The sequence below is a fragment of the Triticum dicoccoides genome, chromosome 1A (genome assembly GCF_002162155.2).
Source record: "Triticum dicoccoides isolate Atlit2015 ecotype Zavitan chromosome 1A, WEW_v2.0, whole genome shotgun sequence".
In the NCBI taxonomy this organism is placed as follows: Eukaryota; Viridiplantae; Streptophyta; class Magnoliopsida; order Poales; family Poaceae; genus Triticum; species Triticum dicoccoides.
Window position 1 is genome coordinate 405,730,812 of NC_041380.1, and position 16,559 is coordinate 405,747,370.

Consider the following 16,559-nt stretch of genomic DNA (forward strand, 5'->3'; position numbering starts at 1 on the left):
CTTCGGAAACACCTGTAGAGACCTTTATAATCACCTAGTTACGTTGTGACGTTTGGTAGCACACAAAGTGTTCCTCTGGTAAACGGGAGTTGCATAATCTCATAGTCATAGGAACATGTATAAGTTATGAAGAAAGCAATAGCAACAAACTAAACGATCAAGTGCTATGCTAACGGAATGGGTCAAGTTAATCACATCATTCTCCTAATGATGTGATACCGTTAATCAAATGACAACTCATGTCTATGGTTAGGAAACATAACCATCTTTGATCAACGAGCTAGTCAAGTAGAGGCATACTAGTGACACTCTGTTTGTCTATGTATTCACACATGTATTATGTTTCCGGTTAATACAATTCTAGCATGAATAATAAACATTTATCATGATATAAGGAAATAAATAATAACTTTATCATTGCCTCTAGGGCATATTTCCTTCACCTTCTTGTTGCGAATCGAAAGCTCGCTGGCGAGAATCCCTCGTCTCTTGGTTCTAATCCCACGTTGATATTCTAGATTTGGCCTTCTCTTCATCTACCGCGAACCACTAGCGTCATTTAGGCATGTGTCTTGCTTGACTTGTTGATTCATAATTACACAATGCACTTTGTTTTTCTATGGTGATTTATTGCTTTGTTCTTAATTTTGCAGTACCGGGCAAGAACAGGTTCAACAACATCTCACATCATCAAGTAGGTGTGACTATCCTCTGTACAGAACTTGCCAAAAAGTCATTATATGTACTCTTGTCATAGTGCTAAACGAAACGACATGCAAGAACGACTGTTTGTTAGAATATTTACTATTGTACTCAGTCGGTTTCTAAATATAAGTCATTTTAGAGATTTCAATACGGGCTTCATACGGATGTATGTGAACATATTTGAGTGTGGATTCACTCATTTTGCTTTATGTGTAGTCCATACTGAAATCTCTAAAAGGTCTTATATTTAGGAACGAAGATAGTATTAGGTTGCTACCTATGAAAAATTGAAAATTGAAAGGAAGAGCTTTGATAATGAGCTAAATTAACCAGATCGAATAAAGAACTACACGTTCCACACCGAAATGGTGAGTTGTGCAGCTTTTATACACATACCAATCAAAACTATCAAACCCTGCAACCTACTGGCCAATCTCTATTTTTATCTATTCCATTATTACTTTTTGAGCTGGTCGACCTCCATTATCACCTATTGATTTGTCACTCAGTAGGCTAGATGCAGAGACCAAGAGGGCACATGATTGGAGCTAGAGGGCACATGATTGGAGCTACAGAAAGCTCTGGCGGCGTATTTTTTCTAACATGAACTAGGGACTGGACGCATAGAGAGTTGGAGCCTGTGGATGAAGCACGTGTCCTGCTTAGTCCAGCTGCACATGGCGAAGGAAGGTGTTCTTTTATTGGTAAGTAAGTTAACCTACCACCAAGGATGGTAGTGTTTACTAGGTTGTGTTAACCTAACACAGAGGATGGAGCTTTTACCGTTTTGTGAATTTTTTTAATGGCAATTTGAATGAAGGCCATTTACAAAGTTTATATGTCTTTGAATCTTCTAATATAAAACTTCGTTTACTTATTATGTTGTCCCTGTTATATTACTTAATTTACATTAACACTGGACCTGCAAGGAAGTACTTATCTAATAAATGAAATATACATGATTCAGTTTACTGGTGTGTGTCAAGCATGTTTACAACAGTATTGGTAGTATAGTGTGCTGGATCAAATTTATTGGTGCGTGTCCCACCTTTCAGTTGCAATTTGATTCAGTGAGTGATATGGTTAGTCGAAGATGAGGTAGGGCATATTATATTTTCTGTTTGGTTCAACGATTTGTCAACTGTAAACTTTGTTCATAGTCATGTGATTTCAGTATTTCGTCAATCTCTCCAAATAGGTGAACCATGGCTGTTCATTGCTGGGTGTCAATGCTCCTACATAATCCACCTCTCAGTGTAGTGTTCTGATGGCCTATATTTTGGTTCAGCCTTACACACTTACAGGATATATGAATTCTAATTAGATGCACGTAGACCTTGATGTACAAGGACTCATTTTACTCCTTTTTGCATCCTCATTACAAGCCCATGTACATTTTCTAGACTGTACATACCAGCATGGTGGTAGTTAGAGGGCCATGTTCTAGACTGTACATACCAACATGGAGGTTCAACACTGTTTGCATAGCCATCCTCATTACAAGGACTCATGAATGATCAGGCATGCATTAAAAAAATCAAGTGCATAATCCTGAAACTAAGATCAGTGTTCTCCTACGAACAAACAATTCACTTCTACGACACACCAACAACAAAACCAGCACTGCATCTTGTGGTCTGGCGATGGCCTGTGGTGACGGCCCAAAGTATCATAGAACCATGTATATGTCTTTCACATATGTAATATGGGATCATACGCTCTTGGAAAATGTGCATGGACTATGCAAACAGTGCCTTCCTTCTGTATACTGTTGGAATCCATTAGCTATCTCGGTGGAGTTGATTTTTTAAATTCTTAGATGAGAATCAACAACATAGTTGTTTCTTATTTGATACATCTACTCACTTGTATATGTCTTCCACATATGTAATATGGGATCGTACGCTCCTGGAAACCATTACAACAAGGAGATAAGAATGTGACTTTGATAGAGGGCGGACACAAAGCTGACAAGAGGATGTGCACAAACAATTACTACAAGGAGATGGAAAAAATCGAGAGAAAATGACTCGATCCTGGGCGGGGCAGATCGACAGGAGTGACACAAAAATGCTAATTGTCATTGTGAGATGTTGAATATGCAGCATACATAGCATTAATGTTCTATGTCACATATGGGATGGCCGTTTTGGCCTTGGGGAGCATATGCTTCTGAACATTTAGTTAAACAAAATTCTTTTTTTACATTTCATGTTAGTGTAATAAGCATTCTTGACAATTTTCATGTGGAACGGTCTAGCGGTGCTTATCAAAGAAAAAAATAAATAAATGTAATACATTAGGTGTTCGACTTGTTTTTCTTTGACACACCTCAAAATGCTTAAGCTTTCCTCCTGAAAATTCAGATGTGACCATAAGCGCATCTATCATTTTTAATTTTTTTACACTTCAAAAAACATTTTTTTTGTCCGTGGGAGTATGTGCTTTTGGGAGTTGAATTGGATTTCCAGTCACATATTCATTATTCCTGTTAATATTAATGTGTCGAAGGCATGATAATTCATGACGATATGAACACGCGGTAGTGACTGAAGTTATAGAAGGCATTATGCATCTGGTGGGAAGGAAAAAGCCACATCCCAATCTCTGCCAAAGAGATTACGGGGGAACGATGATGTGCGGTGGAGAAGAAGAAAGCGTGTGGTGGAAGGAAAAGGCCACATCACAACCTTCACCAAAGAGATTATGGGAAGATGAGTAAAAGACATGATTGTTTACTGGATAATAGAAGCCACGTGACTTCATAAAAAAAGAAATCACATAAATGTCTTTCTTCAAAGTTCTTATAACCTGGTTATTGAATACAATGTGATGAGTGTGTCTATGTACCATGTATCTTTTCACTTCATTAGCAATACTAAAGCAAGACATTTAATGTCCATCCATCCATCGAAGAGATAATGGAAACCACCACTATAGCATGATTGAGAACCGCAACAAGGAGGCAACATCAACACGAGGTAGAGATGATGGTCAGATGAAGAGGGGTGTGGTAACAAGGGGCACATTGCCTTTGGGGCCGGAAAAGTGAAGAAAAAAACATGCAAGAGTTTGTGGCATAGTGAATATAGGAGTAGCACTGGGATATAGGAGTAATCCGCATCCAGCAGCAAAGTACCATGTACGTAAAGTCGGCCCTCCAATTAGTACATAAGTATTTTCTGTCTCTGCTGGTGAAGTCGGCCCTCAAATTTCAGTAAAAATCAGGGTGCCAGCAGCGTGATGTTTCTATAATGTTTCAGGAGAATAGCTGGATCTTTCTGCACAGTTATTGCCTCCAACTTTCTGAATAAGTATAAAAAAGGATGTCACTTATGCTTCCTTTAGAAAATACTGAACATATGAGCTACTCTAGGTTGCATGCTAAATTATGATTAGAAGTATCTCTATTCTTCAATCTAAGGCGTCTTATTTATTTTTACTACTGTTCTTTTATGCATGTTATTGATACCTGCATCTCTCCTGATCCCATCTGATGTAGAAATAAATTAGTTGGTTGGTTTCCCCATAATTTTGTGCTAATTACTCTACATCCGTCTAGGATTTTTATTCCCCCGTTTCAACGCACGGACAATTACCTAGTATTGTTATGTATTTAGAACATTTCCTCGAAAAGTACCAACAACCAGCTGGGCCGGCCCAATAATAACGACGGGAGGGCGCCTTGAGGCGAAAACTCCTTTGTCTCGCAACGGCAGGCGTTACATAGCCGCTCCCCGCAAATGATAGCCCGTCTCGACCTCCTCTTCCTCGTTCCCCGGAACTCGCTCGTCTTCCTCGTTCCTATTTGAGGTCGAGCCCTCCTCCGGCCTCTCCGCCTCCTACCTGCTGATTGGGGTGTTCGATCCGGATTCCACCTGCTCTGCTTGGTAAGCGTGCCCTTTAGCTTCGCCTCCCCCTGTAGTGAGGAATCGGCCCGTGGTGACCTAAATCGCCAGTGCCCCTTCCGTCTTCCTCGCCTCCGGCACGGCTCCGCCGCCACGCGATCTATCGCTCCGGCGAGACCGGCCTTTTTCATCTGCTTCCTTAGCTCCCTGTGGTGATTCTGAAGCTTCTGCCGCTGCCCCCCGTCGAACCGCTTTTGCTGTTAGTTGTTATTGACGAAATTTTTATCCAGATAGTAAAAATAGATATTACATTGCTGTTTCGGGTTATTATGGCCTTATGGGTGCTATGCACAAACAAAATAGTCACCGCTGCAATTGTGCAACAATATCCAAATACGTAGTACACATGGAACTGGAATTCTGTCAACCACTGTTTTCATTCTCTCCAATCTAGATAAGCGTAGCTGAGGATTGGCTTAGGCACCATTCATCTGTTTCTGATATGATCTGTACCCTACCTCAAACAGGATTAGAAGATATAAAAAAATGGCTGCACAAGACACTCCTATGATCACCGAGGATGACTATGAGGTACCCATCTTTTAGTTCTTTTTTATTATAGGGCGCTGTTACTATTGAACTACCACAAGATATCTCTTGTACAATATTTTTCTCATGGCTACAGTATCACAATCGCATGAAATGTTTTTCATGCCCATCTGATATTACCAATTTTGTGTAACATTACTCACATATTATCGGTTAAATAGTGCTCAAAGTTCAACTTAAGTTGGCCAGCCATGGCCTATAAATATCAGCAGAGTAAGAAAGAGAAGAGCCTGGGTTCTTGTTTTACATGTTTGCTATATGTCCGAAATTCTCTTATTTGCACCGGTTTGGACACATGGGAGAGTTGCTATGTTGTTTACCAATGCTAGATGCACATAAGATATCTTCAAGTATATAGTCTTCAATTGTTAGATTATACTTGAAAAGAATTTGAGTACTCCCTCCGTCCCAAAATAATTGTCGCTGATCTAGTACAACTTTCTACTAACGTTGTACTAAATCGGCGACACTTATTTTGGGACTGAGGGAGCATGATATAACTGTTGGAACAGTTCATCTTATTTTATGCTGTTACTTGAAACAAGATTTTGGTGGGAATTGTATTTCTAAATCAATTGTTTGTAAGGATCAAAATGTTCAACTCTTCTTGAGTTTTTACTGTTGTTGTGAACTATGTGCCTACATTTTTCAGACTCAGCAGAAGAAGCAAGCTGCTGCAGATGTTCTTTTCAACTATTCACAGTTTGTTATGGTGTGCATTGGTGAGGGAGTTCGCCCGACTGATCTCCGGTTGCACCTTATGAAGGTAGATTTGCTATCCTGTAACTTGTTGTGTTTTTTTAATGTTGCACATTTATTACCATCATTTTTAATGCTGGCCCTAAGCATGTGAGTTCCTGCCAGAATTTCTTCTTTGTGTACCCACAACAGTTTTTTAGGTGCTCATGATTAATTTCCCCAAGCATAGAGAGGCCCAGGCCTTTACATACTCAAGAGTAGATATATTATATTTTATTAGTGACATGTCTATTCTTAAGCCAAAGGAAGGAATTATTAGAGCAACAAATCTGACCTTGAACCAGATGTGCCAATTCGGTATCTTTCACTGATTCTTATTCCTGGAGGGCACTTTTATCTTTAGGATTTCTGGACCTCTGAGATCATATGTTTTATGCACCATTCGCCTACAGTGGTTTACATGAGATATTATTTCTGTCTCGCGATTCAGACACACATATTTGCTACAGTATTGTCGTGCATGGGAACCAAACATGGAACTGTTTTTAACAATTTCTGAACTTTATGCATTTCATCTTTTGCTACGATTTCCTATGTAGTTCAAATTGACCTGTTTCTTTACACCCTATAATGTAAATTAATGCCCTTTAGTTAAATATCAACAAATGGATATTCGCCTTTATCATGTGATCACTCCATGGATGCTTTTCTTCTTTTCATTTGATCATTTATTCTAACTTGTATAATTATTACCCTTTATCTTTGTCACTCTTGTGTTTTGAACCCTTCGGCTTTTTCTTGAAGGGTGTGCAACTGTTTTTTTTTTCCGAGCAACCGCCAGGAGCTTTGCCTTTTCAGTAAGAGTAAGAGCTGGCCAGTTAATAGGGAAAATTGGCCGGAAACCGATACATCAGTTACACACACACCAGCACCGAGATCGCGCACCAGGCGAGCCGCTGGTTTCGCCACACGAGCAACTAGAGCCGACACCCTACAACCAGATTGGAAGCCGCCGCGCTGAATCTGGCATCCACGCCGGTCCCAAGGCCACAACCAGACGAGTCAATGACTCAGTCGCCCAAGCAACCAGAGATGGCACCCCACAACAGCACAACAGTTTTTGGAGCTACTGCTCTGACTTACAAACCTAAAACACACACTGACCCCGAGGCAGAGCACTAGGCAAGCCGCCGGCTCCGTCACTCAAGCAACTGGGGCCGACACCCCACAACCAGACCCAAAGCCGCTGCTCCAGCATCCATGCTGGCCCCGAGCCGACACCCTAAGAAGACATCGAGATCCGGAGCCACCGCTCTGTCCTCCACATCGGGTGAGGTCGTGCACCGCCCGATTCGATGGCTCGACCACGTCGTCCGCCACGGACGCTGACATGGCAACTCCACATGATAGTCTTCTCTGGCTAGGCCATGGCCTCCTAAGGTGACGCCTCCAAGGAGGAAGTGACGAGGATGCCGCCGTCCCCTCCTCCGGCAGAAACAGGGAACTTGAACGTTCACCTGGAGGGTTCAATACCAGAGACTTCGAGAGGTGAAATAGAGCACCCACGATGCCCCCTCCAAGGAGGGGAACGATGCCAGCAGGTGTCGCCATGTTCGGCGCCAACTAACTGTTCTATTCACCTTGTGTTTTATGTCTTGGGATATTCACTCGAACAAGATAACATGTTTCTGGTGCAATTAAGATGTTAGTTAGCTGCATTCTTGCATTTGAAACTAAATTAGCAAGGGGTCAAATGAAAGCCTAACTATTCTGGCTTTGGCATATGGCTATGGGCCTGTTAGGGCTAGCGTTCCAAAAGTGCACTTTCTGATTACCCATCTCACCCAAAATAAGGAATAAGTAGTGTTCTATCTTCAAGTTGCACGTTCTACCCCTTGAACTCCAAGCGTGTCAAAACTAAGCATCTCTACTCATTAAGTTTAAGTCTGCAGCCTAACTATTTTATGCTTGAATGCAATTTGACTAGCAAAACACATGTCTCAGTGAGGATAGTGGCTATATAAGCACAATTGACACCAGGCAATTCATGCTTCTGTTCGCCAACAAACTCCGGGGTTATTTCTTCTGGCCTGAGTCCATCAGGCTGATATGATGCTAACCCAGATCTTCTGTCTCCTATTTCCCCAGGAAATTTCAGGGATGCCCACCTCTTTGAAGGAAGAGCCACGGCAGGCAGCTGCCTCCCCAGATTCTAGCGGTGAACCATCATCCTCTGGGACGATGAAAGAAGACAGGAGCGAAATCCCATAAGCTTCATCTGCATCTTGCAAGGAGATGGTATCTCAGGATGATAGGCGATGATTTGTGATCATAGAGATGTAAATAAGTTAGCATGCTTGAGGCAAGGCCTGATTTGGTTTACAGCGCTGAAGAGCACATTTTCCTGGCGGATGGTAACATTTGTGATCATTTTTCAAGCCACTTGCATTGCATCTACTCCCTCCGTTCCGAATTACTTGTCGCAGGTATGAATGTATCTAGATGTATTTTAGTTCTAGATACATCCATTTCTACGACGAGTAATTTGGAACGGAGTATTAGTTGGGGTCCATATCTTAGCCTATAATCGCCGAACAATACTGTTCTGTTGTCCATGTCTTATGTTTAATCAGGTTGACTGGAGGTTCTGTTTTGCATTCCGGGGTTGGCAGGCACATTGCGGCTTACATCCCTAGGGCTTAGTTTCAAAACAGTTCATGGGTGTTGTGGAATGCATCAGGATTTCTTGCAGCTAAGTTTTATAATGGGCACGAAATCTGATTGTGAAGACCCTTTTTTACCTCTCCTTTTTTTTGAGATATAAGCACCTTCCATTGGATAGGGTTATTACATACATAGGACACAATTGATGGAATTTATGCAAGCGCAAGATCATATCGGTAGGCACAAAATCTTAGCAGCAGCATCAGCACCGGGGGTTGGGAGAGTGACTCCAAGATCACCCGCTCCACCTCTGTTAGAGAGGTCGTAGATGGAACGAGGATCTTTGACCCACTGACTGAAGCTTATGAAATTCTGGAAGTTCCTCTTCGAAAGTCGTTAAGATGGCCATATCGGTTGCTGCCTGATGAGAAAGCGCAGTTGGAGGATACTAGGAGGGACACTGCAGCAAAGTCAATCTATGCCATTGTGGTCCATGAGACATTTGCAAAAACACTTTCTGCAAGGGTGAAGGGGAGACATCCCGTCCTGGTTTTATCAAGGTTAATGTTGATGCGGCCTACTAGTCAACAGGTGGGGAGTTCTTTCTTGCAGCTGCTCAGAGATATGAAGATGTGCTGATTGCCTTGACAGCTGAAACACTTCCTCCGTGATGGTGTGTGCATTTGGCATAACCTGGTGGTTTTGGTGGATATGTGGACCAATAGGCCGCAATGCAGGTTTGAGATTATGGAGCTTCGAGTTTAGACATGGTTTTAACTCCTTTAAGTCATCTTTTTATTTGTAAAGAAGCTAATTCTGTATGCCCACTTGTGTGCAAAATTGACTGAAGATTGATGTGTTACATGTATGAGCTATAAAATGAGCTCTACTGATTGCCAAAAGAAAAGGAAAGAGTAAAGCTTCTTATACTGCCCCGCAAAAAAAAAGCTTCTTATACTGACTCACCACATTACAACAATCCATCAAACCTTCAGCATGAAAACAACATGTCCTTTCCTTTTGCTCGAAAAAGAAACACGACTTTCACGCATCATTAGCTTAACTAGGTAGATGGAAAAAGAAAAAGAAAACTTAGCTAATAGGTGGATTCTGCAAGGCATCCAAGCTTCTGCCTATCCGCTCGTCTATCCAGGCAAGTCTCCTCTCAAGTTTTAGCACACTGGTATGCAGAACCCTAACATCAACTTCTGCAAGCTTTGCAAATGAGCGTATCAGCACGTAATAATCAGCATGTCCGATGCAAACAAGACTACCGGTTATTGTCTTCCTTCTATAGTGAAGGTAGCCATTTGATCTAAGCAACTTCCTTGGCGGCAGATAACAAAACCCATGATCTTCCATTTCCGACTTGATCCTTTGGATCCCTGATGATGATGCAGAAATGCTCCTTGCACCAACAGAAGTTCCATCCCGACATCGTTTATTCATCACTCCATTCGTGGTTTGCGTTTCCTCCATGTGAGCTTTTGGATTCCCATCCTACAATGCAATAGGTTTAGCCATCAAATCAACAGCGATCACCCGCAAAAGACGCGTGCATAATCCTCAAGGTGCTACATCCATATTAATTTTAGGTTCAAAACCAGCATGTGTGGCAAATGAAATAGGGGCTTTTTTTATGAATAGCAACTTTCTTGTTCTTCATCTTTTAATATAATATATTTTGGGAGTTCCCAAAAAATCTTTCAGACTATTTGTGTTCGATTTCTAAAATCATTTATTCTCTCCGATCCAAATTAATTGCCGCAGCTTTAGTACAACTTCGTACTAAAGTTATACTAAAGCTGTAACAATTAATATGGATCGGAGGGAGTAAGATATTTTTCCATGCTGATTTTGTTTCTGAAATAACATCCATAGATACAACCTTGCTGTTAATGGTTTGCACTCAAGAGGAAAGCTGCATCCGTATAAATTTGAAGTTGAAAATCAATATGTGGTGAGAAAAATAGAGAACATTTTATAAATAGCAATTTTCTTGCAAGTAACAGCAGCTCCCTCCCTGGTATGTCCCTTCCCCGCCAGAAAAAGTCGATTCCTGGCTAGCCGTCTACACCACCAACCACTGCCAAGGCTACTCGTTTGACCGTCGCCTATTGCTTATGCACATCTAGGCAAGCGCCTAGGGACACCATTCTTTAACCTTGTTTACACTAGATGCTGATAACAGCTAAGCAAAATAATCCAGCCCACAAAAGGGAAACCATTAAAGTAGAGCCAAGACAAAATAAGATTACAGTGAGGATTTGAGGAGTCAGATAAGATGAGAAGTACTCCATGATGGAGACAATCATAGAGAGACGCACTACAGCTTTACTGCTTGATGCAAAAACCGAACAAGAGTTGACAACAATATCAAACTGGGTGCATTACCTCTCGTCCTTTGTACATATCCTGAAAGATCTCTATTAAGTGATCCTCTTCAATTGAACATGCAATCCCAGGGAAAACAATATCTTTGCAGTACTTGAGATAAGAGTGAAGGTCCTTTGAATAGTCTGTAGAATCAGAAAAGTTAGTCAATTTTGTACAACTAGTAAATATTTGGTCCAGTCACAACTAGTGCCAGACAAGAATGCATTCAGTAAACCATTATAACTTTGAACAAACATATCATCGTGATTTGTGAACTTATGAGAACAACATGCACATTTTTTATCCATGATACTTTGAAGTTATTGTACTTCTATACTTTCCTTATAAGATAACAAAATATATTGGTCTAAATACATATCTAGTTACAATGCTAAAGGGAAGTTACCAATCACCATCTGTACAAAAGAAAGATGGAAGTGCAGTTTTGTCTAAGTTGAAAATTTGACACGTAATGAGTTGTTCTACAGCCGTTTGTATCAGAACTCTCTGTTTGTGTAAGGAATCATGAGAGTAGCTTACTAGACAATCCAGCGGTAATGCAGAAAATCAGTATTTCTCACTGGAAGATACTCGTGTATTGTCTGTTAATTTTTGTAATGCTGCCTGGTGCAGATGCCCCACAAATGTTCAAGCCTAGTGTTATTAGACACTAACAAGCATTAAGGAGCTCTCTATTTAAGTGTGGAAGTACAGATCCAAGAAATGTAAAAAATTATTTATTGTGAAGAACAAAGCCACAAACTCCATGCATACATCAACGTATTGTTTTTCTCCCATACAAAATATACATGTTACTCTAGCCTTGCCAAATTTTAATACAAAGTGAATGTCCTAAAAGGTTGAAATACAGCTATAGCGATGATCCATACATATTCTACCTCAGTAACTGAAAATTACCATGGAGATAGACTAGCGGCTCTACACATATGAGGGTATAACCTGTTAACACAAAATATGACAAGGCTACCATAATACTCCCTCAGTAACTAAAACCACGACACTTATTTTAACAGAGGGAGTAAATAGTACCATATTAGTCTCTCTTATGACATAGCTACCGCACTAGAAGCTAGAATAACATGTATTTAGTAACATAGGAGGTAAGTATTTAATAAACCACTAATGGGCAATATAAGGATTAGACTTGACATGCGTGCATTGCTAGAAAAAAAATATGTGGATTGAAGCAAATGGTCATTGGAAGTTACCATGCGCAACATCAATTTTATCATAGGCACTTGCAAGAGTGCATAGCAATTCCCTTGTGCCAAATTCCTCACTAGTGCCGCCTTCAGGCCTCATAGATGGTGGTAAATTCTCATCAGGATCAGACCCATCTGCATTTCTTCCTGTCTCACAAATCTCCTGAAGGGTAAAAAGAAAGTTCAATACATTATATTTTATATTTACATGACTTAAGAGAGTGATCCTATATGGAATACTCACCTCCCATATCCCTTGACCATGGATGTTATACTGAACTCTTAGAGCCACTATTAGTATAGCCATTACACAGACCCGTGTGGGGACCCTTAATGGATTACTAGACAACCATAGTTCTGCAGGCAATGCCCACTCATAGATGCGGCAAGCATGAGGGAGGATTCTTTCTATCGGCAGAGACAACTCATTCAAGTAGCGTTGAGCAATAGCATAGAAATTAACTGAAGGAAGCTGCAATCCTATTCGTTGTGCAATGGACCCAGCTGCAGCTTCCAGTTGCCATGTTCCAATCACTCGGACTGGTCTGAATAGTTGTCTTGCACTCAAAGGGCAGTGTTTTACAGAGCTCCCAAGAAGCCTGTCCACTTCGGTAAATGCTGCCATATAAGGAAGCTTACCCTCCATTGCCCACCTATAGATGTCAGTCGGTAGGATGGCTTCCCGGGCAATATGACATGCCAGGAAACATACAGACAATGTTGAGTACAGTGGCAGCATCGTTCTCAATGAGCGCACAAAGATGAACTCAACCCTTCGCCTGTCTTTGCGTGGCAAGGCTTCACCCCCCCATTCACATTTCACCTCTTGAGGTTTCTGTTCGCCTGCACACAAAAGATACACATATATATCTAACTTTGCTCTGGTCTTTCAATGGTATGAACTGAACAAGAGAGTAAACTGACACCTCCACTGGCAGAGCACTTCAGTCTCTGCACAGCCTCGTCCTCCACGAGCACCTTCCGCGCCCAAATTTCGTCGAACACCTTGGAGGTAGCCACACACCGCACCCAGATAGTTCCAGCCAGGCCACAGACAAGCGCGCCCACCCGGTACCTCTTGACCAGCACTTCCAGCTGCTGTTGCAGGATCACCTGCAGCCCCTGCACGTAGCGCCACCGGACCCGAGCACCCAGCTCCTCTGGCTCGTCCCAAGCCTTGGCGCCAACAACAAAGTCGCGCGGCTCCTCGAAGTCAGTCTCAGTCGCAGCAGGGGGCTGCCGAGTGGGGTAAGGGGTTGGTTAGGGTGCGGGGGTACGGGATTTGGGGGTTTTGTTGGCTCGGCTAACTCGGCGGAAGGACATGGTGCCGGTGGCTTGGAAATCGTCGGGGTCCGCGGCAGTCGCCTGGGTGGAGGTGTGGACGACGGAGCACTGGCGGCACGAGAAGAAGCCGTCCTCGGCGTCGTCGGGGTTGTACTTATCCGCCGCGCCGCAGTTGTCGCAGACCAGGCGTATGCTTCCTCCTCTGCCTCCGCCGTAGTGATCCGGGGAGGCGCCGCCGCCGTAATCCATGGGAGAAGTGTGGGATTGCGCCTTCCGGAGTTCAAAAAAGTTGTTGTCGGTGTTAGCTATAAGATGCTTGCCTGCGGCCTGTGCCCGGTACCTTCGTGCCGCGGGCGCCCAGAGGTAGAGGCCGGCAATGGTGCGCCGACGCCACCGTCAGCTGGGTCGGGCACCCGCCCGACGCGACTGGCGACTATCTAACTAGGGCACGCGTGAGTTAGGGGTCTGGAGTGGGGGGCGGGGGTCCGGAGGACAAGGAAGCCCGCCGCGCCGGCGAGGGCGAGTGCCGTGGCTAGGGTCGAGTAGGGGGGATGGGGACTAGGGGCGCGCCGCTGAGACTGCGGCAATAGGGACTCGGGACGGGGAGAGCCTGGTTCAGGCCTAACATAGCAGGCCTTGGGCCGTAGTCTATCTCTCTGCACACGTGATTTCGGATTTTCTTTTTTTAGTTGGAAATTTGTTGCCTCTTTTTTTGATTGTCAACGTACAATCCGATGCCACCTCCCGAAAATGCCAAACGGAGACCGAGCTCCATGAAGGCTTTTATTTGAAAATTTCAAACTTTTCAGTTTCAAAAAATTCTAAAAATAAATACACATATACCTAGATACATATTGTACATGTGTGCAAATTTTCAGGTCGAAATGCATATAAATGTGAGCTACACAAAAAAGACAAATCTGAGGCTTATTAACATATGTACTATTCATCTTTAAAGTCCCTGTTTTTTTTGTGCAGCTCATGGTTCAAGGAATTTCATCCTGAAATTTCTCACACATACACTTTACATCCATGCATACATGTATACATTTTTTCATAATTTTTTGAAACTGAAATTTATGAATTTTGAATTTTTTAAAATAAAGGGCTCCATGGAGCTCGGTCTCCAAAATGCCCTACTCTGCCACCTCCTCGCTAACAAAATCAGGTGAAACCCGAAATCAAGATTTAGAGCATCTGTAGCAGACCCTTTCAAAGTGGTCAAACCCGTAAAAAATAACACATTTACAGTTTCGGTCGAAAAAACGGTTCCTAGCAGATCCCGTAAAGTTCATTTTTTAAGGGGCACCGAGAATCCATCCGCGAGAACCTCATGTGTATGGAAAGCAGTATACAATTCAATCCATAGACGGTCAAACCTCATCAGAGCAGATGCGCCGCCGCGGAACTGGCGGAATCAACCCAAAACTCGCTGGAATCAATCGCCACACATCAGAAAAAGGTCGCCGCTGTCGTTGTCGGTCCAAATTGTGGCCGGCTCAACCTTTACCGCCAAGGCGGGGTGGAGCAGGCCGCCGGTGGCCCGAATCAAGGCGGGGCAACGCCGGAGAAGGGGCGGGGGCGGCGTCGGTGGCCCGAATCAAGGCGGGGCGACGCCGGAGAAGGGGCGGGGGCGGCGTCGGCGGCCCGAATCAAGGCAGGGCGGCGCTGGTGGGAGGGGGTTCGGGGCGGCCGCGACGTGCTGATGGAAGGGGGATCGGGGCGAAGGCGGGTGATACATCTCCAACGTATTTATAATTTTTTATTGTTCCATGCTGTATAATTCTTGGATGTTTATTATGCAATTATATACAATTATATATCTTTTTTGGACTAACCTATCAACCTAGTGCCCAGTTGTTAAGGCATGTCTCTCTCTAAGTAGTTTTGGTGATTGATGACAATGTTTTTGCAGACTAATCGTGTGCGTTGAGTATTTCAGAGTTTCATTCATTGGCACGAGACGATTGCTTCCCCTCAGAGTTTTAAGTGAAGACGGTGTAGTTTCTTTCATTTCGGTTTTGGTGGACTTGATTCGTAGGAGTCACCGTACTATCAAGAGGGGGTCCACATTGAAAAAGTTAGGGTGGAATAAACACGTACACATCTCCTTTGCACCCACTGATCCTTCCCGCTTCAATGGAGGATCTTTTGTTGCCTCTATTGTGAGTTTGTTATGGTCCCAGCGGTAGTACTGCAGCTCCCAGGGGTAGTACTACAGCTCCCAGGGGTAGTACTGCAGCTCCCAGCGGAAGTACCGCTCAAGAGTCATAGGCGGCAGTACCGCTGCCCAGCGGTAGTACCGCCAGGGGGCTCTCAGCCATAGTGCCGCTGAAGTGTTGTGCTATTACCGCCTCGACTCAAAAGTGTCGCCTCTTGTGTCGGGTTGTGCGACACTAGCAGCGGTAGTAGAGGCGGTAGTACCGCTCATTGTAACGCCCCGGATACAGCATTCCATATTTGTAACTCCGACTCTTGCCATTTTCTGCTATGTGTTATGAGATTCTCTTCGTGGTTGGGTTTTCGTCTTTCGTTTTGCATTTTGTTCATGTCATGCATTTCATGTCATGTTATCATGTGCATCTCATTTGCATACATGTTCGTCTCATGCATCCGGTCATTTTCCCTGTTGTCCGTTTCGCAATCCAACACTCCCACATGCACCCGGCACACCCCTGTTGTCTCTTTCGTGAGCGGGAGAAAAACGTTCTCGGAATGGGCCCAGATTTGTCAAGTGGCCTTGGTACACCACCGGTAGACCGCCTGTCAAATTTTGTTCCATTTGGAGGTCGTTTGATGCCCCAACGGTTAACCGGGTAACCGCAAAAGCCTCTTTTGTGTTGCAGCCTAACACCCCTCCAAAACAGCCCAATAACCCATCTAAACCCTCTCCATGTTCTCCGTCGTTGGATCATGATTGTGTGGGCGAAAACCGCACCTCATTTGGACTGTCTTAGCTCCCTCTACCTATATAAAGGTCATCCCCATCCAAAATCGTAGTCCAAACCCTAGTTATCTTCATCCTCGCGCCGCCGGACATGTCCAACTCCGGTCGGACATGCCCGCCACCGCCTCCTCGGCCAATCGGGCAATGCCACGTCAGCGCCCGGCCACCGGCCCCCGCCTCCTCCGCGCGCGACCCGCCAGGCCC

The 16,559-nt window shown here is 43.7% G+C and overlaps 2 protein-coding genes across 2 annotated transcripts; one reads left to right on the forward strand and one right to left on the reverse strand.

The window, feature by feature from the left end:
• The first annotated feature begins 4,449 nt into the window (after positions 1-4,449).
• Positions 4,450-8,518, forward strand: LOC119276091. The gene is made up of 4 exons (XM_037557081.1): positions 4,450-4,595; positions 5,081-5,144; positions 5,815-5,928; positions 8,010-8,518. Exons 2-4 carry the CDS (start codon positions 5,100-5,102, stop codon positions 8,130-8,132), a joined length of 282 nt encoding a protein of 93 aa, XP_037412978.1. The 5' UTR covers positions 4,450-4,595; positions 5,081-5,099; the 3' UTR covers positions 8,133-8,518.
• Positions 8,519-9,361: 843 nt separating this feature from the next.
• On the reverse strand, positions 9,362-13,657 carry LOC119353385 (TATA box-binding protein-associated factor RNA polymerase I subunit B-like). The gene is made up of 6 exons (XM_037620004.1): positions 13,433-13,657; positions 13,049-13,337; positions 12,369-12,967; positions 12,131-12,287; positions 10,920-11,044; positions 9,362-10,025 (listed from the first exon to the last, which is right to left on the reverse strand). Exons 1-6 carry the CDS (start codon positions 13,655-13,657, stop codon positions 9,618-9,620), a joined length of 1,803 nt encoding a protein of 600 aa, XP_037475901.1. The 3' UTR covers positions 9,362-9,617.
• Positions 13,658-16,559: the final 2,902 nt, after the last annotated feature.